Source organism: Choristoneura fumiferana, chromosome 2 (genome assembly GCF_025370935.1).
Source record: "Choristoneura fumiferana chromosome 2, NRCan_CFum_1, whole genome shotgun sequence".
Classification (NCBI taxonomy): domain Eukaryota; kingdom Metazoa; phylum Arthropoda; class Insecta; order Lepidoptera; family Tortricidae; genus Choristoneura; species Choristoneura fumiferana.
The window spans coordinates 15,727,949-15,752,617 of record NC_133473.1 but is presented as its reverse complement, the minus strand read 5'-3'; the positions used below and the strand labels follow the sequence as shown (position 1 = coordinate 15,752,617).

General features: G+C 38.0%; 3 protein-coding genes across 5 annotated transcripts; all 3 read right to left on the bottom strand.

The window, feature by feature from the left end:
* Positions 1-13,894, bottom strand: LOC141444902 (testis-specific serine/threonine-protein kinase 3-like). 3 transcript variants are annotated; one of them, XM_074110657.1, is made up of 5 exons: positions 13,602-13,894; positions 12,350-12,958; positions 1,857-2,016; positions 548-676; positions 1-82 (listed from the first exon to the last, which is right to left on the bottom strand). In XM_074110657.1, the coding sequence occupies exons 1-5, from the start codon at positions 13,704-13,706 to the stop codon at positions 15-17; spliced, it is 1,071 nt and encodes a 356-aa protein (XP_073966758.1). In that variant the 5' UTR covers positions 13,707-13,894; the 3' UTR covers positions 1-14. The 3 variants fall into 3 exon arrangements, with proteins under 3 accessions (XP_073966758.1, XP_073966775.1, XP_073966767.1); XM_074110674.1 differs by having other exon boundaries at positions 548-644; XM_074110666.1 differs by having other exon boundaries at positions 13,598-13,684.
* Positions 13,733-18,019, bottom strand: LOC141444915 (ribosomal protein S6 kinase alpha-4-like). The gene is made up of 7 exons (XM_074110684.1): positions 17,494-18,019; positions 16,601-17,375; positions 16,341-16,474; positions 15,907-16,011; positions 15,064-15,841; positions 14,315-14,480; positions 13,733-13,822 (listed from the first exon to the last, which is right to left on the bottom strand). Exons 1-7 carry the CDS (start codon positions 17,587-17,589, stop codon positions 13,771-13,773), a joined length of 2,106 nt encoding a protein of 701 aa, XP_073966785.1. The 5' UTR covers positions 17,590-18,019; the 3' UTR covers positions 13,733-13,770.
* Positions 18,020-18,101: 82 nt separating this feature from the next.
* On the bottom strand, positions 18,102-24,443 carry Edem1 (ER degradation-enhancing alpha-mannosidase-like protein 2). The gene is made up of 8 exons (XM_074110635.1): positions 24,162-24,443; positions 23,678-23,974; positions 22,848-23,091; positions 21,731-21,881; positions 20,956-21,135; positions 20,352-20,608; positions 19,109-19,353; positions 18,102-18,965 (listed from the first exon to the last, which is right to left on the bottom strand). The coding sequence occupies exons 1-8, from the start codon at positions 24,260-24,262 to the stop codon at positions 18,242-18,244; spliced, it is 2,199 nt and encodes a 732-aa protein (XP_073966736.1). The 5' UTR covers positions 24,263-24,443; the 3' UTR covers positions 18,102-18,241.
* Positions 24,444-24,669: the final 226 nt, after the last annotated feature.

Genomic DNA, 24,669 nt, shown 5'->3' with positions numbered 1-24,669 from the left:
TTAGTTTCTTTTTTTTATTCCTTTTCAAAAAGTTGTTGTGATTTAGGTCCCGTTTCGGTGTTTTTCAATATTTTTAGGCCCTCTGAAAAAAGAAATGCATACTCATTTTAATAAATCTGAAAAAATACTGTAAGTATTGTAAATAGGCTACGTGAATGAAGAATAATCGGGTTAGTTATCAAAGTTACTTCTAGTAAAAGAACCAACATTTATCTATTCGTACTACGAAACAATTATAAGAGACTTCTGCCAAAAAAATATGACCCACAGTGACTGTGTGACCGTTTTACTTTGCCTTGGTAGCTTCCCAGAACGAAGCATACTTTGATATCTACGTAGATGCATGCTGTACATGTGATTCCCACAAAAGAGGCCAAAAAATCGTCACTACTTTGAAAAAATCTCTCATCTAAAATCAGTATGTCGACAAAATTGAACCTTGATATAATGCCCATAAAGTGCACTCAGAAAAATTATCTATTTTGAGGTAAGAGTTTTTTTTGTAACAAAATGTAGTTCGTAGTCCTAATTCCTTTATGACTCGTACCTTTGCCCCTGCCTCTTCGTCGGAGCTCCGCGATCCTCTCGACTTCAGTTTCTTCCTCGGCATCTTGTTCTCGTTTGTGAGCCTCTTCCTGCGCCTGCTTTAATAAGGAATCTTCTAAAAACGTTAACTCTGAAAGAATATTGAAATAGGTATCTATCAAACCTTCATACCTATTTTCCGCTTATTTTGTTTTCGATTCCGCAATTGTAGTCAAAAAGGTAAGAAATTTCTAAATGTTCCAATCTCCGGGTTCCGTTACAAGTCATGCAATGCAATGTTCGCATCGTGATGCCATCATACATAACGGCCCGGTTACAACTGTGTATACGTCATGGACAAAAATTCATAATCATAATACCCGAGCATTATTATGAATTCCGCGTAAACTTTTCGATCTGTGGCCAATTTCACGAAGCTACAAGTTACAATTTACAAGCGGTAGTGTCTTTTCAATACATACTGTTAAACAAAGACAACCGCTTGTAAATTGTAACTTGTAGCCTCGTGAAATAGGGCACTGGTAGTTACAATTGAAATTCCGATTTTGAAAATTCCGAATATCATTACACCGATCAATAATAAATCCCGACTTATTAACTTAAGCTATAATTATAATGTAGGTCAGATTAGCCTAAAACAGTATTTACTGTTATTGATTTTCAGCAATGTGACACAAGGTCGATGGAGCTCCGCGTGGCGGAGCTCCTATTCCGCGGAGTTATGGCGCTTCGCGCCTTGTCGCAATTGTAACCTAACCTAAGTATGCAGGTCAATTTATTTAAATTGATTGACATTAATTCGAGATTCGAAAGCAAGATTCCGATTATTAAGACCACGAAGTTTATTTTGCCGAATGCCATATTTCCGAATTAGCGATGCCATTTCGGAAAATTGATAATCGGAATACTGTACTTCGGGCCAATAACATTTCGTACTTTTCATTTTTTGGAGTTTTAAAAATCGGATATAAAAAAATCGATATTTTGAAATTCGGAAAAATAAAATTCGTGTTTTTAAGTAATCGGAATTATATGTCTTAGGAATTGTGAAAATCGGAGTTTTGAAAATTGGAATTAGCAAATTCGGAATAAAATATTTCGGAGTATTTGGGTGTTCCCGGACAGCTCCTTTGATACAAAAATGTGCACTTAAGTGAGTGCCGTCAATGCGTACGTACGCCTCACAGCTATCGGCTATGTAAGCCATCTTAGACCGCATGAGCGCCAATCAATGAGTTAGGGGTCGAAATGGTCGCTATGGCCGAAATCGGTCGGATCATCACCAACAGATACTACCACCAGATACGTACTGACAAGTCGCGCGTCCATCGCGATCCAGGGTCCGTTGAACACCGTCCCGGCGGTGGGCCGCGCCTTCGCCTCGGGCTCCATCATCTGCGTCACCTGCTGCTTGCACTCCGCCGACAGTTGGTTCACTACGCCCGTGCGGAAACGCCACTTGCGCGTCACCTGCGATTCAAATCAGACTAATGGATTTTTCTTATGGAATAGGGGGCAAACGAGCAAACGGATAGCCTGATGGTAAGCGATTACTGTCGCCACAATGTTAGCACTTCTATTTTGTCAGCTTTCTCAAAATGTCTGCTAATTAAAATGTGTACAATCTCAGGAAGTCGTCTATTCATAATGTTTACATTCCTATAATATTAGCATTACCATAATTTCTGCTTTCCCGTTATGTTCACTTTTTTAAATAGGCTATAGCACAATATACGTAACAAACGTTAGTTGTGTGTATTGTGGCTATAGTCTTGTTATGTTTGTTTCCCATAATGTCTGCTTTATTTTCAAATCAATGTTCTAAATGTAAAAGGTTTAATTGCTTGCATACTTACGGTACTATTCAATGGAAAAAATCAATTGTGTAAACAAATGTGGTGACTGACATTGGCACTTGACTGACGACTGGCTGACTGACTGACTGACGTTGGCTCTAGTGATGTGAAAGCTCTTTAAGATACTTCAATCAGCAGTAAATAATTATTTTGAATTTACTCATATTTCATTATTTAATGTAATCCCTAAGTTTAATTTTTAAAAATGGCGAATCACGTATTCTCTTAGTCCTGTTTAAGAGTCATTCACAATGTTTCCATGTCCCTTTTAACTTAAAATGTTTAATAGCATTTTCAAGAAGTTTTAGAATTATATCTTCAAATATATACCTCTAACGTTTCTTCCATTCAAACTTACACTTCATGTTCAAAACTTACACTCCCCTTTATACCCCTTTAAGGGTAGAATTTTTAAAATGGTGAAACATGTACATCCACTTATATTTTTTGTCGTATATTTTCCCCAAGGTTTATGATGGAGTATTTTAGAATTTAAAGGGTCAGTTAAAATATGGATTAATTTAGATTTTTTTGCTGCTTAAGTAGCGTAGTAGAAAAAGCCAACCTGAGATATGTGTGCATAGAAGAAATTTGTATCTTGACTCCTGTCCAACGGTGGTGTAGGGGTTATAGTACGCAGTACGGATTGCTGAGGGCCTAGGTTCGATTCCCAGCCCTGGTCTCTTTTTCTGGATTTTCTGTGCATCCATGTCTCAGTTTGTATTTTCGATATAATTTAGAAGAGGCATTTTTAAATTTACATAAGACAGGGAAATGAGAGTAGACACAGGGAAGTGATTCAAAATGATTTTTTGGTCCAACAATGGACTCCACAGTAAATATGATACTAGTAAATAGAAATGTACATAATTTCTACTAAAATACTATTTTATCGTCCAACTAGTGTTTACCCGCGGCTTCGCACACGTAAATCATTAGGTCCAGCAGCTGAAATACCGGGATTTTAAAAATTGCCGTGGGAATTCCCGAAAATTAAATCGTTGTTTTCATTGACATTACATTAAAAACAATCATGGTCAAATTTCATGACTCTAAGCCCAGCGGTTATTAGTTCGAAAGTTATCCCTATCTCGTGGGAATATCGAAATAAAAAGTAGGCTATGGTTTATTCCAGATGTCAAACTATCTACATACCAATTTTCATGACTCTAAGCTGAGCGGTTGTTATTTCAAGATTTTATCCCTATCCCATGGGAATATCGGTATAAAAAGTATCCTATGTTGTAATCCAGGTTATCTAACTTTTCGCCAAATTTCATCCAAATCCGTCCAGCCGTTTCAGCGTGAAGAAGTAACAAACATATTCACTCACTCACTCATAAACTTTCACATTTATAATATTAGTAGGATTAGTAGGATATAGTAGGAAGTAGGATAGTAGGATAGGATTAGAAACCTTTATAAACCTTCATTAAATAGTGTAACTTAACACAAATAATTAATATAATAATTAAATCTATATTAATAATTTCGTCCAGGGGTACGGTAGACTCGAACGAAATGCACATCAAATTGAAGAGCGTAAAAAATTAGTCGATCCGAGTCGACAACATATATCCGCAAAATTCGGATTATGGAGAATTTCGTTAAATTCTAATGGCACTGACAAACAAACCGCAGTCGCCATCTTGGGTAGTTAATAAACGTTCCGTTTCATACTAGCTAGCACTTAGATACGGCTCGCCTTCAACACATCGCGTGCGTCACGCCAAAAAAGTATCCATTACAAAGAACTGTGACTCATGTGACTGTGTAAAACGAAACGTCTTGCCGGAAAACTTGAATGGATCTTATCAAAACTCAAAACTATCACCAACTACCTTCAACTATAACTATCTTCAGTTGTTGACGTTTGTTCCGAGTCGACAACTTGTAGGTAGAAAATTCGGATTTAGCGAGTATTTTCAATAAAAAATGGAATAAATTACTGAGTATATATAATGGCGTTGCGAAGTAAACATGTCAAAGTCATCACATCAAAGTGGCGTGAGTGTCACGTCATCACGTGTCACAGGTTTGCATTTCGTTCTCCATTGTGACCTTTTAAGGGCCCCACACACGGTACGATTCGTCGATTTTCATCAGATCGATCGTACAGACGGATCGTACCTTATATGGGGCCCTTTAGGTCTAATTTCTTTGATTATGAGACAGACATACGTAGTCGGTCCCAAAGTTCTGTCACTGGCACATTATTTTTAAATTTAAAACATGATTTTAAGAAAATTTGATTGAATTCCATTTTTGAATGTTTGCCAATTATTTTAAAACAATAAACAGTCATTCGCTGCGATTTCTCACGATGGAGTGGACGTTGAAAGTGTTGTATCTGTATTTATGTTTGCTTATCTGTGGAGGGGTCGGTGCAAGAGAGAAATAAAGATGGTGATTTGGGTCATACGCAAAAGCTAGTTTTATTAAGAAAACCATATTACAACATGGTGGCAGCGGTTAAATAAAACGTTATTCAGATTGTTCAGACAAAGTAAATTATTCAGATATTGCGAAGGAACATCGGAGTCCTAAAAAATTCAGAAAAAAAAATGGAGAAAACCAACGAGAACAATGGCGCAAAAGGAGAGGATCGGGAATCGAAATTCTTGCGTATTTCGCCTCCGGGCACATTTAGCTTTGAGCCTGAAGATTGGGAAAAGTATAAAGCAAGATTCGTGCGATACATGAGCTTGTCGGGCAACGATAAATTAGAAGATAACGACAAGGTGAATTGCCTTTTGTATTGTATGGGGGAAAAGGCAGAAGACATTATAATTCAGTTCGGAACTAAACTCGGCTACACAGATTTGCTTTCCAAGTTTGACGACTTCTTTTCACCTAAGAAAAACATCATATATGAGAGGTACAAATTTAATTCAAGAGTTCAAAAGGAGGGTGAAAAGCTGGAAGAATTCTTGACAGACATACACAAACTAGCACTAAAATGTGAATATGGTGTTCTGAAAGAGGATCTAATAAGAGACAAAATTGTAATTGGAATCAGCGACAAGTCAGTAAGCGAGCGACTTCTGTTAAAAAGTGATCTCACGTTAAAAGATGCAACTTTAATATGTAGGCAAGCAGAAATTCAAAAAGAAGAAAGCAAGATGATGGGAAACGAGACAATCGAAGTTAATAGAATTAAACAAGGCAAGAAAAGAGGAGAAAATAGATGCTGGTTCTGCGGGTTGGAGCGTCATCGAAAGGAAATGTGTCCGGCCAATAACTCAACATGCCACAACTGCAAGAGAATTGGTCATTTTGCTAAAGTGTGTAGATCAAAGGGTGTTAGAAGGGTAGAGGAGGAGGTAAATAAAGGGACCACTCATGAGGTTAGTTTATGTGAAAAGAAAGAAGACTTTATGATTGATGTACAGGTTTATAGAAATAATTTATTGATTGATAAATTGAACTTTTTAATCGACACAGGTGCTGACATAAGTGCAGTCTCAGAAAACTGGGCAAGTTCCTTTCAACTGCCGCTGGTGAAATGTGCAGACACAGTGAAAGGACCTGATGGATCTCGCTTAGATGTCACTGGTACCATAGATCTTGAGTTGAAATACAAGAATAATACCTATCAAGGTAAAGTATATGTAATTAAAGGGTTAAAAACAGCTCTACTAGGACGAACTTCCATTGACAGTATGAATTTGATAAAAATCTGTGCTGTATCCGGGCCAGAAGTTAGGATGAATGGCTCTGAAAATATTGAGAAAGAATTTCCTAGTATTTTTAGCGAATTAGGAGTTTTTAAAGACGAATTTCATATTGACTTGGTAGAGAATCCAAAATCATTCATACAGGCTTCACCGCGCAATATTTCAATTCCTTTACTGCCTAAAGTAAAACAGGAATTGGATAGACTAGAGCAGTTAGGTATAGTCAGTCCTATTGAAGAAGCAACAGACTTTGTCTCGCCAATCGTAGTTGTTTTAAAAAATAACAAAGTAAGGATATGTGGTGATTATACTCAGGTTAATAAAAATATAAAGCGCCCGGTCTATCCAATCCCTAAAATAGAGCATACATTAGCTAAACTGAAAGGAGCTAAATTCTTTTCTAAAATTGATGCTACCTCAGGGTTTCATCAGATTAAACTGGATGATACATCAAAAAAGTTGACTACTATAATTACACCTTTTGGTAGATATATATATAACAGACTTCCGTTTGGATTGAATTGCGCGCCTGAATACTTCAGTATGAAGTTTTCAAATCTATTTAAAGACATGAAACTAGCCATCCACATGGACGACATTCTTATTTATGAACCAACTAAGGAAGACCATGATAGGGTCCTTCATGAAGTGCTTAAAAGACTTCACAATGCAGGTATAACCATAAATAAAAATAAGTGTTTATTTGGGGTTGAGGAGATTTGTTATCTGGGTCACGTGATCAACGCTAGTGGTATAAAATTGATCCCGAGCGAACAAAAGCTATCAGTAACTTTAAAGAACCAAGTAATAAAAAAGAGTTGCTTCAATTTTTAGGCATGGTCAATTTTGTAGGTCGATACATTCCAAATAAATCAGAAATTTTAAATCCATTGCACATTTTGTTAAAAGAAGATCAAATGTTTGTGTGGGGTCCTATTCAGACTAAAGCATTCAATGAAATTAAAGAAAAACTGCAAAATGCTCCTACTCTAGCACATTATGATGTGGATAAAGTAATAATAATCTCAGCAGATAGTAGTTCATTTGGATTAGGGGCAGCTCTTATGCAAGAAGATAGGGCAGGTAATCGATCAATTGTTACTTACGCCAGTAGAACACTCACAGATGCTGAAAAGCATTATGCACAGATAGAAAAGGAAGGTTTAGCCTTGGTCTGGGCTGTAGAAAAATTTAGAGATTATGTTTTAGGCATACATGTAATATTAGAGACTGACCATAAACCCCTTCTGCAGATATTACACACTAAGCCGCTTGATGATTTAAGCCCTCGACTTTTAAGATTTAGACTTAAATTGAGTAGATTCAATTATGAAGTCAAATATATACCAGGAAAGGAGCAGGTAGTGGCCGACGCGCTATCGCGACAGCCGCTGCCTGATTGTGGAGTTTCAGATATGGAACAGGAGGAGGAGGGCAACATCAACATGCTAGTTTCAGATACAATACCTAACGAAATGTTGGACAAAATATATATGGAACAGGGTAAATGTAACATATGCATAGGTTTAAAATCATTTACTGCAAATGGATGGCCAAATAAATCTCAACTAGGGGTTTTTAAGAATTACTATCAGTATAAAAATAGTTTCTCGATGGAAAGGGACCTCCTTTTATATAATTCAAGAATAGTTATACCAGAAAACATGCACAAAGATATACTGAAAAGAATTCATGAAGGACACTTAGGTATCTCTAAATGTCGAGAAAGGGCAAGGCAATCGGTTTGGTGGTTAGGCTTGTCTCGACAAATTGAGGAGCAAGTGAAGTCATGTCCTAAGTGTATAGAAACAAGCAAGAATCACAAAGAGAAGATGGTTGTAGAAAAAATCCCTGACAGGCCATGGCAAAAAGTAGGCATGGATTTATTTAAGTTTAATAACAACTGGTATTTAGTAATCATAGACTACTATTCTAGGTTCTTAGAAATCTGTAAACTAAAAGATCTAACAGAATACAGTGTAATAATTCAGTGTAAAAATGTGTTTTCGAGGTTCGGTATTCCTGAAGTAGTGAGATCTGATTGTGGCACGCAGTTCAAGTCCAAATTTAATGAATTTGCAAAAGAATATGGATTTAAATCTATAACAAGTAGTCCATATTTTTCGCAAAGTAATGGATTAGCGGAATCTGGAGTTAAAATAGCAAAATCATTACTGTCTAAAAATGAAGATATATACTTAGCATTGTTAATATATAGGAATACACCCATAGAAACAGGCTACAGTCCAGCAGAAATGTTATTTAATCGTAAACTAAGAGATAACTTGCCTATCTTGCCTAGTAAGCTTAATAAACCGGTCAAAATTAAACAGGATATACAAAAGAGCATGACAGAAAAGAAAAATAAAGATGCGTATTATTATAACAAAAGTCACAGGGCATCTAATTTGGAAGAGCTAAAACCTAATGATAAAGTCTGGATAATTGATCTCAAGATTTATGGTACCATTGAAACAAAATGCGAGGAACCGCGTTCATACGTGATTATGACGGATAGAGGAAAGTTTAGACGAAACCGGTGGCATTTAGTACGAGTTCCACAGCACATTTCACCAGGGGAAGGAAGTTCATTGTTAAATAGGAATTTTTATGATGATTCGATTATTACACCTGCAAGTCCCTTAGATAATCTTGATGAGGAGGAAGCAAGAGGAAATATTGACATTACAGCTAACAGTGAGCAGGAATTAAGGATTCAAGAACAAGATGACAGATTACCTAAGAGACTTGTAAGGAGACCTAAGTTTTTGGATGATTATGAAACTAATTTTTAAGTAGGTACTGTATGTATAGCACTGTGCATTGTCAGTGTTACATGTTATTAGATTACTTAAGTTAATTTAAGTTGGTTTAATTTAAACAAACTTTTAGTTAAGTAGGAACCTTCCTATTAAAAATAATAATAATAATGTACCTATGAATATGACTTATGATAATTGCAACTAAATGCTTAAGCGTTACATTTTGTTTTGTTGTTTGGTACAATTAATTATGTACTCCTCACAATGTTAAAGTATTACATTAACTATTGTCTAAATCAAAAAGAGAGAGATGTTGTATCTGTATTTATGTTTGCTTATCTGTGGAGGGGTCGGTGCAAGAGAGAAATAAAGATGGTGATTTGGGTCATACGCAAAAGCTAGTTTTATTAAGAAAACCATATTACAACAGAAAGAAAACCGAATAGCTGTTTTAGCATTGCACTGCTGTGGGCACTCGCCAAGTACCATTTTCAAGTTGCTCAAAAATGTAAATATAACGCTTAGGTTTGTGTACCGTACGATTGACAGGTACAATGAAGTCTCCAGTGTTGAGGACAAGAAAAGAATTGGCCGGCCTCGCTCCGTACCAACACCAGCAGTGATCAAAGCGATCAAGGCACGCATAGCAAGAAATCCTGTCCGAAAACAGAAGTTGATGGCTTTGCAGATGGGTGTCAGTAGAAAAACCGTCAAAAAGATTTTAAACGAAGATCTTAGTCTGCGAGCATACAAAAAATAGAGTGGGCACTTACTTAATGCCCGTCTAAAAACAATAAGGTTTAAAAGATCCCGGAAGTTGTTAAAGCGGTACGCGAAAAATCGACACCGTGATATCCTCTTTACAGACGAAAAGATTTTCGATATTGAAGAGAAGTACAATAAACATAATGATAGAGTGTACGCTAGGAGCTCTGAAGAGTATTCTCTGATCTTATTACGGGCCAACTGAGGTTCATTTTTGAGAAAAAGGGGTCAAAATCAGTGCGAAAGTGTACCAAGAGACGGTTTTGGATAAGCATGTCAAAGATCTGCCCAACACGCTATTTTCAGGTCATAATTTTGTGTTCCAGCAGGATTCTGCGCCAGCACACAAAGCCAAGACCACTCAAGCCTGGTTTGGCCGTCAAAAAATCGACTTTATAAGACACGAAGATTGGCCTTCCTCCAGTCCGAACCTTAATCCTCTGGACTTTAAAATTTGGCAGGTCTTAGAGGGGAAGAGTCATCTTTAAGAAAAGCAGTCGCTGAAATAGACATGAAAATGGTGCGTGCTGCGATAGACGACTGGCTGCGCCGATTAAGGGCCTGTATTAAAAACAAAGGAAGTCATTTTGAATAATTTTAAGTACTTAAATTTATTTTTTTATTAAATGTACTTTAAATTGGTATATAATTTATTAAAAACTGATTGGTACTTTTGTTTTTATCATTATTTTCATTTGTGACAGAACTTTGGGACTGACTACGTAGTTATTTGGGCAAATAAGATTTAGGAGAAATATCTACTGGTGAAATACCGATACGTAGGTTAGCCGTTAAAGTGTTTGTGATAATAATTAAGGCTGGGAATATAAGTCAGATTTTTCGATAAGTACGACAGTCTTTACTGGCAAAAAATTTTTTCAAACATATTATTATGAGTCTACATTTTACCCGAGCGAAGCCGGGTTTTCATCTAGTAAATAAATAAATAAATATCTACGAATAAATTAATTTGCAGGGCCAGCCATAATTATCGGTAGGTAAGGTTGGTTCAGTCAAATAATTAATTTTGTTGGTACAGCACTAAATTTCCAGAGACTAGACCGACCATAGACCAACTTCGGTGAAGAAAAAATTATCATGTCAATTTGACAAATATAACGGATTTTCGTCTTCCAATTAATTCTATAAAATAAACATATTTACACGATTATTTAATGATAAAATGGTTGATAAAAACAGTGCTGAGGTCATTGAGATGTGAATATGATCGGGATTGGCGTTCAAATGCAAGTAACTACGGAGTAATCGTGAAAAATTGCTTTGTTTACACAATTGATTTTTTCCATTGAATAGTCCTTTACTCTTTCATAACATAAATATCTATACCTAATATAAAATTACTGCTTTAGAACAAAATATTTTTCGTTCTCAACCGGTTTCGTACCCGAATGAAGGGTTTTCGTAGTTTAGTTTTTTACTAAAATCAATGCTAATAAATGCGAAAGTAACTCAGTCTGTCTGTCTGTTACTCTTTCACGGCTAAACCGCTGAACCGATTTAGATGAAATTTGAAGACCATGGTTGGAGACATTTTGGGAACTTTTCTGGAATGCAAACGTTATAATAATAATAATAATATTACGTTATATAAAGGCGGATATTTCGAGGTTGCAGACATTTTGAGAATAAGCACTTTCTGAAAAGCGAACATTATACAAAAACTGTCATTCTTGGAGACAGCCGAGACAGGCAATTTTAAATAGCTGACATTATGCAAAAGACGTGTTGACATTTTGAAAAGCAGACATTTTGCGAAAAATACATTTTAGGAAAACGGATATTTCAGGCTGAGCCCCAAAGAGTCACAAGTGCGTTACCGGCCTTTTAGGTAGGAGCACGCTCTTTTCATGAAGGCTTGAAGGTCATATCGGTCCGGGAATACCGCAGGCGAAAGTTCATTCCAGAGTTTCGGCAGTAATTTCTATTGAGGCAAAAAAAATCTGGAAAAACGCACAGTAGAGGACTGCCAACCATCTAAATGGTGAGGATAGAAGTGTTGTCGCGTAGGGCGGTGGCGGAAGGATGCGGCAGGGATCAACCCGAACAACTCCTCGGAGCACTCCCCATTGTATATATGCGATAGAGGATGCCGCATCTCTACGCAGCGCCAAGGAGTCAAGTCGATCAGAAATTCGTCGGCAGCCGACTAATCGAGTCGCTCTTCGTTGTATGCGGTCCAGAGGGAGCAGCTGGTACTATGGAGCCCCTGCCCACAGATGAGAGCAGTAGTAGGTACTGCTGAAAATTAACCCACACTTTTTCACAGTATGACCTGTGGCCTCTCAAGGACAGGATCGTGGCTTCAAATCCGGGTTCGCACCTCTGAGTTTTTCAGAATTCATGTGCAAAATTACAGTTGAGATTTACCTACCACGAGGTTTACGGTGAAGGAAAACATCGCGAGGAAACCTGCACAAACCTGCGAAGTAAATCAATATCTCCCTCAAATCCCTCATTGGTTTCGATGACGGCGACCCTAAAAACTATTCTGTAAATGACGCCTATTATGGTCTCTGATATGGATTAATGGATGGCTAGGCCGAATTTACTTTTAAATACTTTCCTACACGCGTAACAGTGCAGTTGCCCAGCTCAGTTGTATGTGCACCCGTATATAGGAGGACTTAGGTATTTTAATGCAATAGTGTGTGTGTGAAGTTCCCAATACGTACTGGCTTGTATCGCTACAATCTTCATCACTACAGTCTTCATGAATGAATACCTGTTTCTCGTATAACCTCTTGACAGACGTCTCGTTAAACGGCAAAGCTTTATTCAGCATGGTGTAGAGAATGATGCCCATGGACCACATGTCAGCCAGCTTAGGCAGGTAAGGCACGCCCTTCAGCACCTCTGGCGCCGCGTACGAAAGCGACCCGCAGTAAGTCTCAGACAACACGTCCCGGTCCCTCTGCCGAACGTTACGCGCGAAACCAAAATCCGTAATTTTCACGTTGTAGTTCGATGTTATCAAAACGTTCTCGCATTTCAAGTCTCTGTGCGCGATGTTGAGGGTGTGGATGTATTGTAGCGCGGATAGTAGCTGCCGCATCCAGAGCCTGCATTGGTTCTCGGGGACGGCGCCGTTTTGGCTGAGAAAGTCTAGGAGGTCGCCGTTTTCTGCGAACCGCAGGAATATGAAGTACTTGGCTCGCCGTTGGAATATGTTGGACACGTGCACGATGTGCGGATGGTTGACGCGGATTAGGATGTCGAGCTCGCGGGGCAGGAACTTGGAGAGGTAATCGCGCGGCGCACTAGCCGTGTCGATGACCTTGCACGCTAGCACAGCGTGCCGCGTCTCATCGAGCATGTGCGTCGCTTTGAACACCTACAAACGTAACCTTATTAGTTCGGTTTCTTAATAAATACATTTGCTCAACCGAACAACTTAGGCTACTGTCAGGTTTAATACGAGAGATTAGATCGTTTCCCCAAACTCGTTAATTCCGCGTAGCAATATTTCCATTCGCATTTTTCCCCACTCGAATTTCTACCCATTCGACTTTTTTTATCATTCATAAGTATTGCCAATAGTCAATTTTAATTTCAATTGCATATTTACTCAATCAGTTTTTTTATTATTCGCGAATTATACCAGGGTCCTGATTTCCTAATAGCGAATTTACTCAATCAGTTTTTTTTATTATTCACGAATTTTACCAGGGTCCTGATTTCCCAATAGCGAATTTACTCAATCAGTTTTTTTTTATTATTAGTTAGGGTCCAGGGTCGGTTAAAAACTATTAAAAGTAAATAATATTTATATTCAAATTTATGTATTCGTTGCAACCATAGTTACTAATCTCGCTAATAGTTAATACGAGCGAAACTTGTATTAAAAGTTGGTTGCGAACTTTTTTTCAAGGCCAACGGTCACGCCGTTTTTTGGTAGATGCCTGTTACAAGAAGCAGATTACAAGTTCGAGGAGTATCAACAAATGTTATTGATCTACTAACAACAAATTACCTACTTTGGCATAGGATCCTTCACCGATAAGTTTCTCCAATATGAACCCTTTCTCTTGTAGTACGACAATATCCGAATGTGTTGCAGTAAGCTCCAATTTATCAGTCATTTATGTTATTTTTCCAGTCATCTGCTCGCTGTTTCGTTGTTGTTGGTAGCATAGTGGTGAAGGCCTATTTGGATGGTTTGCGGACTATTGTATTTTCATTTTGTATGGGTGCTTTCCTGGATGGTAAAATAATAAATTTGTAATTGTACTATAAATTTGGATTGATTATGGATGTGACAATTAACTACTGTCAGTAGTTGATAGATAAGTCAAAAATGCCAGTATTTATAAGTCAGTGGTAATTTTAAAAATAATTGTATTTTAAGCGGGGTTCACATCGATAAAAAAAAAGTCCAATCTCATTGGTTTTCTTATCATATCAAGCGAGCGAAGCAAAACTAATAATAAAACAATGCAACTACGTATACATTCATTTGTGGATCAAGAGAACCAATGGCCAATTTAGGAAATAATAACAAAATGATTCCCATACTTTCGAGTTGCCGTCTGCTATATGATTTAAGAGTTATTTGTAGATTGAAACCATAGGTAGGATTTTATGCATTTCAGGCCAAATAATCAGTGTCATTGGCTGACATTTCTTATTGATGCGGACCCGTCCAAAACATCATTTAACATCATCATCGTCAGCAAGTAATACAACTTACCACGATGATGACGACTCGTTAATCTCACATGTGGTTTTCATTATCGTAGTATCGGGCACGCCACCCTTCTCAGGTTTAGGCGGGTCAGGATTTTCGGACTGTTTTTGGAGCTGGAGCCTTTCATCCTGAGCTTTCTTGAAAGCTGTCGTTTCTGGTGCGGTCCATTCTGTAACACAAAATATTTTTTTCATCACACTTGCTCGTAAACAGTGTCATAATATGCAGGCTACCTTGGTTGCAACCCCCCAAATAAAACCCTCGACCTTAATGTGCTCGTCATGAAACCCGTGGTCGGTAAATGAGTCATTGCGCGTACACATTGTCTTGTCATGAAGCCCAAGGTCGGTAAATGAGTCGGTGCCCGTACTGGTGGCGCTGCGCGCGCTGCTGCAGGACTACATGGACCACATGCACACGCACGTTGCGGCGCATGCCGAGGGAGGTAGAGGGCGACGTTGCCAAGAGCACAGCCTAAGGTATCGCCAATATTAGGAAGAATTATATTTTTTCTTTTACAAATATAAAATTTTACTTGCAAATGTGATGAAAAACATTGTATGTCGCACGGGCGGTACTAGAATTACGAACATCGACTCATTAAAGCCCTCAGTCTTCGACTTCGGGCTTCTAATAGACTCTCGTTCGTAATTCCTTATTTACCGCCCTTAAGACACAATGTACTATTACAATAAGTATAAGAGAAAAAACAAGATTACAAACTAAGCGAATGGTTAATGTAAATATCTGACCTAGCAGCCTGGAATCCATCGCCACCCATTCGCTGTTAATGATTTGTTCTATTTTGATTCTGTTTTGATGGTTAGGTTCCAGCATGAGCGTGACTAGTCGTCTACAGTTTTCAGATAAAGTGTCGACGTACCGCGAACGAAACTTCCAATTTTTATTAATCTGCGCTTGATACAACTGTTTTATATGTTTATCTTCGAACGGCATCGCCCTGTTTAGCATGACGTAGACGACGATTCCAAGCGACCATATGTCGGTGGGTTTTGGGTAATACGGCGAGCCCTGCAGGATCTCAGGGGCGGTGTATGACAGCGAGCCACAGAACGTTTCGCTGTGAATCTCTTTCATTCTCTTGTCGACGCAGAAGCGAGAGAAGCCGAAATCAGACAGCTTGGCGTTCTGGTTTGCTGTTAGAAGAACGTTCTCGCACTTGATGTCTCTATGCGCTATTTCTAGCTCATGCATGTATTGGATTGCTAGCGCGAGCTGTCGCGTCCATATCCTCGCTTGGTCTTCTAACACCGCTCCTTTCTGCAAAATGTGTTCCAAAAGATCCCCATGCTCCATATAACGCATAAAAATGAAGTACTTGTATCTCCGCTGGAATATACTGTGCGTGTGCACTAAGTGAGGATGGTTGAGTTTTATTAACATATCTATTTCTCTAGGTAGAAATTTCTTGACGAAATCTTTCGGCGCTGTATTCGTGTCGATCACTTTGCAAGCTAATATGGACAACTTATCATTTTTATTCGGATTTCTATATTCGGCAAGGTAGACCTGAAATGATTGATGTAAAAATCCTAAGTTCGTTCATTGCAGTATAACAATATATTAAATACCACCTTCGCGTAGGATCCCTCGTTGACTTTTTTTATAATTTTGTAGCCGCGGCTGGCGAGCGTCAGTTGCTCGGAGCCAGACAATTTTAATTCTTCTTCTACTTCAAACTGCAACCGCAATAATTAATATTTTATTAAATTAATTAATATTTTTTCAGCACACGTTAGGAATTATATAAATAAGTAAATGAAATCTTACCTTGGTTTTGCCCTCCATTTATCATATTCTCCAAAAATTAATTGTGTTTTGCTGTTATACTAGCAAGAGATTTAATCATTTCACTGGCCTGAAAACAAGAACTCTATGAATGAATTGTAAATTTAAAAATAACCAAGCAATTTAATGCTGCTCTAATAATAGGTGCTCTAATAACTGTCAAATGCTGAATTTAAGAGCAATTTAAAGATGCATGCTATATTAATAGGTTTTTACTCACTCTGAATGCTGAATCTCTGTGACTCGTGGTTAGTATGTCTCCTTGCCTCTTAGGAGGATTCCTGCGAGAGTCTGATATCCTACGACGTTCCTCTTTAGCTCGTTTCAAAGCAGCTGCTTCTACTGCGTTCATAGCTATAAAAAAAATAATGCCTTTATTTCATTCAAAGCAAAAGTGGTAATTTATACAAAACAGGCAAACCTGCGTTGCTGTGTTGTAATTTTTACAATTGTTTACTTTGATAAAAGAAAATGACTCACTAGTAAGTCTACTGTCCATCGCAACCCAATCAGAGTTCAACACGTGCACGGCGGTATGCCGCAGCCCCGGATCCGGCTCCAACAGATGTTTCACCACAGACTTGCATTCCAGCGATATGATACTGGCCACACGCGAACGAAAACGATATTTCTTGCCCATCTGCTGCTCATATAACTTACGCATACGAGTGTCATCAAAGGGCATGGACTTATTAAGCATCACAAAAAGCACTACCCCTAGGGACCATAGGTCTGTCGGCTTCGGCAAGTAAGGTTTCCCACGTAAAATCTCCGGGGCCGCATATGACATAGACCCACAATACGTCTCACTTAGGATAGGCGTGTCATCGTCGTCGACGCAAAACCTGGTAAAACCAAAATCAGAAAGCTTAACGTTGAAATTAGCCGTTAAAAGCACATTTTCGCATTTGATATCACGATGGACGATCTCCAGCTCGTGTAAATACTGGAGCCCCAGTGACAACTGTCGCATCCACACTCGTGATTGATTTTCCGACACGCATCCGTTCTTCAAAATGTATCCTAAGAGATCACCATTTTCGCTGTACCTCATAAAAATGTAATACTTCGTTTTTCTTTGGAATATACTATGAACGTGTATCAAATGGGGATGGTTGAGGCGTATCAAAACATCTATTTCGCGAGGCAAAAATTTCATAACAAAGTCTTTGGGGGCTTTAGATGTCTCGATGATTTTACATGCGAGTGTAGCTTTATGAGGATCGTCATGTGTTCCGTATTCGGTTAAAAACACCTGCAAAAATTCAAGAACATGGTGAGGACAGGTTAATATAACTAGAACTTTACCACTTAAATCATAATGTTCTACAATATTTAAGGTTTAGTTTAGTGACTAAAGAGAAACAGATCACCTTAGCATAGGCGCCTTCGCCAAGAAATTTCAACAGTTTATATCCTTTGCAAGACAAAGTATTTTCTTCGGAGGGAGTTGTTTTCGGATCGGTCATGTTATTTTAAAAAGAGGTCAAGTCCCAAGCGCACAACCATCGCACCCTGCTCATCTGACGGCTGTCTCCTCTTACCCGGAGGAAAAGCAGGCATTTTGTTAATATTTATTGTATATAAAATTTATAATTTGGTCTACATTTTGATTACAAAGACGACAGAGGTGACAGGTGACGGCTGTTATCTTCTTTTAATTGAACTTGCCACTATGAAGTTGGTGTGCCACCTACACGGAGATACACAGATCTATCAAGGGATTATCTTAAGATCAAGGGTGCAGGGCAGAGTAAAATAAAGGCTATATTTATATCACTTGAGCAATGCCTCGGCGCGAATAGAATAATTAAGCGACTCGAGCGTTATTTTACGATAATAAATACTCATTAAATAAAATCTATAATACATTGCTATAGCTGGTGATAGTCGGTGAAATTTTGAAGCAAAGCACGTTACGGAAGGAAGTTCAATACGCTACCAACACGATCATCGATTTCCTGATTAAATTAAAGAGCTATTATACCATTCAGTCTTTATTTTTAAACTTAACAATATCCATAAATAAAACCTGCTTTATATACATTTCACTGGAACAATCTAAGATCTTTTCATAAATACTCTTATTGCGATTATTTTTCTTGTCTAAAAAGAAATGAATCACAGCTCTAACTGTTTTTTGTTTAAAAATTCTCCGGCTAAAGATATCCTTTGTAAGAAAGATTGCGCCGGAGTCAGCAGCAGTTCATATCTGTCCACATCTGGATGATCTGGATACTTGTTTTCTCTACGAATTCTTTCCAATATGTGTTGTGGTTCACATTTCGGTTTCGATTTCCAATCGCTGTTCAAAAAATCTTGAATGACAGTGGGCAGCATTTTGAATGCTTCCTTTGCTTTAGTACTACTGGGTGGTTGGATCTTTTCTGCTTCCACCGGTTGTCCGGGTACTATTATATCATCCACATCAACTTTACCCATTGGTTCTACTTTTTCAGGTTCAGTTGCATGGGTCTCTTTAAGTTCTTCTGATGAATCTTCAGGAGCGCTTGTATTGTTATTATAATAATTTACTATGCGTTCTTTGACTATGTCACTTAAACTGGATTCATTTTTAGATTTTTCTCTTTCTGTTCCATCCATATTGACATATCCAGTTCTAGTCTCAGTTTTAATTAAAACTTGATCTTTTTCTAATTGATTTTCATTGAGTCGTTTGTTTGTTTCAGAATGATTAACAGCTTCAGGTGTATTATTGGTATCAACTTCACTTAAGACTTTTGATTCATTTCTTTGCGTTGTGGCCTCAATCATGGTCATAAATTGTATGTTGTCTTCCTCTTCTAATATTTGATACACTCTATGAACTTCGCTAATGTTTATCCTGTAAAAAAAAAATGTAAAGAATTCTGCTTTCAGAAGTTCTTTTCCATGACTCAAAAACTAGTGGACCAAGAAAATTCAAAAATAATAATGGTTTATTTGGAACTAATAAAAACGGACTCTTATTTTCATTATTATTCTTACCCTTGTCTAGCTTCCTGGCAGCAAAACAACATAGTGGGATCAATGGGGTGAGCTTCAGTATTAAAAATGTATCCACCAACGTCTACAATGCATTCTCCGTTAGGCGTGTTGATGACTGTGCCATGCTTGCCCGGGTTATGAATGAAATTGTCGGGATCAAACAGAAGGTACAGGTACTTTGTAGTCTCGGCGAGGAAGAATGATTCCATCCGATCCTCTTTGCGGTGGTCGCGAACATCTTTAATCTGAAAGTTTTGTTTATAAAAATTATTTGTTTAATAACATTCTAAACAGACAAAGGGATTAAAAAGTAACATACAAGGATGATGTAGCTACAACCGATATACCAACAAACATTGCCATATCTTCTATATCTTAACATAATATAAGCTAAGGTGACTTCCAGCCGTCTGTCCTTATGTACGTATGTACTCTTCACTTAGATAATTTAAATTACGGTCATTTAAAATCCGTTGGGATTTTAATATGATTTTTTCCATCAGTTAGATGGTTTTTCTCAGAAGGTTTATATTAGGTATAATACATATAACTAGCGACGCGCGTCGGCTTTACGCGGATATAGTTTAGGGAAAGGGAGTTGAAAACTGTGAAGTGCCTCTGGTTTAAGACTTTTCTTCTTCTTTTACCTCTTTTTAGGGTTCCGTAGTCGACTCCCTTACGTGTCGTAACCCTTATAGTTTCGCCATGTCTGTCCGTCTGTCTGTCCGCGGCTAAGTCTGTCAGTCTGTCAGAGACCGTTATTAGTACTAGAAAGCTGTAATTTGGCATGAATATATATATTAGTCACGCCACAGTGGTAAAAAAAATAAAAAAAATTAGGGTACCTCCTATAAGTAAAAATACGTAAAGTATGGATGTTTTTTTTTCAGTTCCACCCTATGTTGTGGGGTATCGTTGGATAGGTATTTGAAAATGAGTAGGGGTTCGCAAAAAATATTTTTATAGATAAAAGCGAATATTTTCGGAGATATTCACTCCGAAAGTTCAAAACAATGTGTCGCCCCCTCCCCCCTCTAACTTTTGAACTCTCAAGTTTGAAGTACTTATCTAACTAAAAAAGTCGTCTTTTAAGTCCGTATATTGTGACGGTCGGGAACTACGGAACCCTACACTGAGCATGGCCACATGGCCATACATGCTCTTGAGCGGTTTTTTAAAGATTGCACTCGTGCGAAGCTGGGGCAGGTCGCTAATAATTAATTAAGTGTAATAGATAACTTACCGTAGCATACCCACACGGAGTCCTGGCACTGTGCTGTATGCTCCTTATAATATCCTCCCCCATCTGCAAGAGTATCGGGTCTCGAGTCTCCCGGTAAAGATACATGATGGATTCAATGAGCTCCGGGCGGAGCGGGTAGCTCTCTCGGGTCGACGAGGCTTCGCCCGTGCCCAGGTTGTAGACTTCAGGCGTGAAGCCGTATTGTCGCCACACGCTGTGGTAGTTGTGGATTATACGCATCGCTGTATCGCTGTCGCCTGCAGAACGAGGAATAGTTTTATAAAAAATTCTGTAGATCATTTTGTAGCGTGAAATTGTTATAATGTACTTTTAGTGTGTTTTGATGTACTCTTATAAAGATCAAACGTGCGTGATGATTGCTCATTGAACACAGAACACAGTTCTTTAGGGTGATACAGTATTAGCAACAAAAAGCTTCCGAGATACTGACGATTTTAGAATTTTCCCAACTAAAGTGTAAAAATATCTTTGCTCTCAACTGGTTGCCACATTTTCTTTACCGCTATAGGTGGGTGCTTTCGATAGAGATTGGACTTGGACTTAATATTATGTACCTACCTATATTCAAAGGTCAAAGACTTACCAATAAGGCTAAGCAGCCCCGGCCAGTATGACTCCAAGCTCTGGAAGACAGGCAAAGTGACATGCCCCCGGAGCATAGTGGCCCACACATACCAGTCGTTCTTCTTCAGATAGCGGTCGATAACCTGCCGAGCTTCCTGAAACATCGACATTAGTTCCGGCCGCTCCAGAAGAATCGCTCCTGCAAATATGAATTACAGTTCAAACACATGCATATTTCAAGTCAAATCTACTGGCTACAGAAATGAGGATTCATTGGCGTGCATTGAGACGTTCCAAGGTATGCAGTTGGCAGTTAACGCCGCAGCTGTGCGCCACCAACACTAGCACTGCCTACCCTACTTACTCAATGCACGCCATAGAGGATGCTCAAAGCAAATATTTTCACAAGGACCAAATAAGTATTGCGCAACAGACGCCAATTATTTAAAGTATAAGAAGTTTTGCTAATATTTTTGTCAGGTGTCTTGAAACTGAAACATAGTATAAGGGTGTCTGGCAGGGGGTTGCAACCCCACAAAGTATCTGGCAGTGAAGGAAGTGATTTCTAATATCACTCCGAATGAAATTTGAGGTGTAATTTTACACATTTACTACCTGTCAGCTGCCAAAGCCTAGTGATCTACCCAAATTTAATAGCTGAGGATTGTTGTTACCTGTAACTCTCAGCTTTTATAAAATGACGAAGGCTCTGTCCGTCGCGGGCTCTTTGGGCCAATAGTCAATATAATCAATTGAAATTAAATTAATTAATTAGGTTAATTGTTTCAACATACCTTTGACCAAGTATTCGAAGTAAGAGTCGACGCCGCCGCCGATGCCGGCATCCTGTGCGGTCCAGCGCCCACTCATCACATCCACATGGTTCCCGACAAGACCGATCGGAGACCTGTGGTGATACAACGCCTTCAGAGCATTGTATGCTAACTGGAACAAAATTACATATTTTTAATACAAACTTATAGTGACTGCACTTTTTGTTGACTGTAGTTGCATTGCAATTCGTGAAGTCATCTTACTAGGCTACAGCTAATAAGTTGTTTATTGTACAGATTTTAATATTTTTGCATAAACTATTAACGTTACTGCGGAAATCGAGTTTGAAAACGTGGTAAACCGCGGATTTCGCACTTCTTTGGAATAAACCCTCTTAAGTCAAATCCCATCACTAGAAGTGGCTGAAATTAAAAACTCGCAAGATAAACTTACAAACAAATATTGCAAGTTAAATAAGAGCTTTGTAAAAAAAGATAGATGTAAATGTGCCATTGGAAACTCGGATTTTTACATTTCTCACTTCAATGTTAACAAAAGCTGGTAATAATTAACACAAGAACTCTTTTACCTATGATTTATGTTCACTATAGTGTAGCTATTTTGTACATTCATGACACCAATCAAAATAAAAGTACTTACTTACCTGAGTTTTTCTTGGAGTTTTTTATTTTTATTATTAGATAAGATACATATTTAAATAAGGTTTAAAAGTAAAACGTAAACTAAATAAATATAAACGTAAACTAAGCGTCTGACCTATTTTGAACTGTAGACCTCCAGTTGACACTTACAAGTTCAATACTATACCACTGCTGAACCACCATGCTGGTGACAGAGCTTTCGAAATTACCGATCTTATTGAGAACCATTATCTTATGACTCGAAAACGCGTTTTTCCAGAGATAGGACCAAGCTAGATTGCAATCACCGTTAATGACGAAGCTAGGCTAAAGCTATGCTATTTATTCAATAAAATTTCTAGGCTGTGAAAGAATTTTAAATTTTCTTAGCTCACCTTGCTAACCTGTTGTGTCAGGCAGCATTATACTTGCAATTTCCCAAATCTACATTCACTTTGACATTCATCTCTTTTAATATTAGATTAAAATATTATACCTCTTCATACAAAGGATCCCCTGTTAGTCTGCTCAATGTCCCAAACTCCACAATAAATGTCCCCACACCGGCAGTACAGGTCACGCTTGTTTCCCCTGGTGGTACACCTTTGCGGAGGTTTATGGTGCCATAAGGCATTCCAGTAGTGGTGTCAAATGCAACTATAAGTCTCTGGGCAACATCCTCTGCTAGCCTGAGGAGGGGACCATTGCATGGCCAGCCAGGTTCCAGCTTCATTCCAGTTCTAAAGTAACAATAAAGAAATATACACCATGTAATTTTTGTTTTCTGTTAACTTCAAAGTCAAAAAACACCCACCAGCTTAATTTGACCCCCTATCCATGTAGGAGTAAGTATGTCAGGCCTCTCAGATTTCCTATCCCACTTCTTACATAAGATTTTATGTGGTTTTATAGTACATAACTAAATATGCATCATACATTTTCATTTATAAAATCTTAGACATGTAAAGTTTTTGAGAACTACCTCTCCCTTAGGGCCCATATCAACCGCTTATTTTCTCAACCTCGTATCTACCTGTATTGTATAGGTACAACAAATCAACACTGTATCATACTTAACATAAAGATGATTCTAAAACAATTTAATGTGGCCAGATACAACATTGAGAAAGTAAGTGGTTGATATATAAAGCATCTAGTTCTTTGTGGAGTTTGTGCAGCCATAGCTGTTAGATCATGTTCTAGGTTGATATATATCACAAGAGAATTGAAAAATTAAGAGTTAAAGAGAGCAAGTTAATTTTCAATTTCAACTTTTATTGTTAACACAAAATTTAAGTTAATTAACAGAGACAGTAAATCACTTACTTATAAGACAACAGGTGAGCACTGAGCAGTCCTCCAATAATCCGTATATTAGTTTCAAACACAGACACATTGATATCTGTATCAAAGTTTTGCTTCTGCAGCAATATCTCGACAACTCTATTGAACTCAGTGTAGTTCCCCATTATAGCGAGTGTGTCCAGAGCGTCGATGAGAGTCAGAGAATAGCTACCCCATGTGTCAACTCCGTCACATGATAGAGGACGAAGTTCGTCATAGGGATAAGCATATCTTAGGTAACTGTCATAGGCATGCTGGAACATCTCCCTTGTCTCTTCCCTGAAATAATATCCATATATCAATGAACTGAATAATATACATATTCAGTTAGTTCATTATATATCATCATATCACTGGTTTACCGGTTTAAGCGTGAAAAGCTAAAAACAGATAGACAGACAGGCATACGTTTGCTTTGCTAATATTAGCTATGATTAGCATAGGATTTGCGTAAAAAATAATTTACCTTAGCCTCAGAATATCAGCTTTAGTGTATTCTCTTATAGCGGAACATTGTTGAGGCCCATAAAGACTTAATGCTAATATAACTAATAGTCTTTCTTTCATTTCGAAAAAGTAGAGCCTAGTGTTATCGTTCTATTATTAACATTTCAATTATTACTATTAACTTTCGTAAACACTGCCGACGGATTGACTGACACCTGACACATACACACACATCACGGCAAAGCGAACGAAGACGAACGAAGGCGTCCAAGAAGCCTATATATATACTGGAGATTTTATGCTCAGTGTAACGTGTAACTATGACCTCAGATTCATTCAACGCTTATGGTTTTATCTCTTTTTATCATTGTGATATGTTGCCAGTATATTTAAAAACCCACATTTTTTGTAAATTTCAAATCATAAGATAGGTACTTGTTTATTATTAACGAACTAAAACAAAACTTACCCAATCTAGACCCAACCAAAAAACTGCGTTACAAATATCAATATCATACATATACAGA

Bases quoted from the DNA above. Each gene is read 5' to 3' on its own strand.
- LOC141444902 (XM_074110657.1), bottom strand. From the start codon at position 13,706: ATGACTGATAAATTGGAGCTTACTGCAACACATTCGGATATTGTCGTA. The intron at 2,017-12,349 runs GTATTCATTCAT...TTTGAATCGCAG, and splicing joins AGAGGTTATACGAGAAACAG to GTGACGCGCAAGTGGCGTTT. The intron at 677-1,856 runs GTACGTATCTGG...ATATTCTTTCAG, and splicing joins GATGGACGCGCGACTTGTCA to AGTTAACGTTTTTAGAAGAT.
- LOC141444915 (XM_074110684.1), bottom strand. From the start codon at position 17,589: ATGACCGATCCGAAAACAACTCCCTCCGAAGAAAATACTTTGTCTTGC. The intron at 16,012-16,340 runs GTGAGTAAAAAC...TTGCGGTTGCAG, and splicing joins ACAGAGATTCAGCATTCAGA to TTTGAAGTAGAAGAAGAATT. The intron at 14,481-15,063 runs GTCAGATATTTA...TTTGTGTTACAG, and splicing joins GATGGATTCCAGGCTGCTAG to AATGGACCGCACCAGAAACG.
- Edem1 (XM_074110635.1), bottom strand. From the start codon at position 24,262: ATGAAAGAAAGACTATTAGTTATATTAGCATTAAGTCTTTATGGGCCT. The intron at 23,975-24,161 runs GTAAATTATTTT...ATATTATTTCAG, and splicing joins GCTGATATTCTGAGGCTAAG to GGAAGAGACAAGGGAGATGT. The intron at 23,092-23,677 runs GTAAGTGATTTA...TTGTTACTTTAG, and splicing joins GCTCACCTGTTGTCTTATAA to AACTGGAATGAAGCTGGAAC.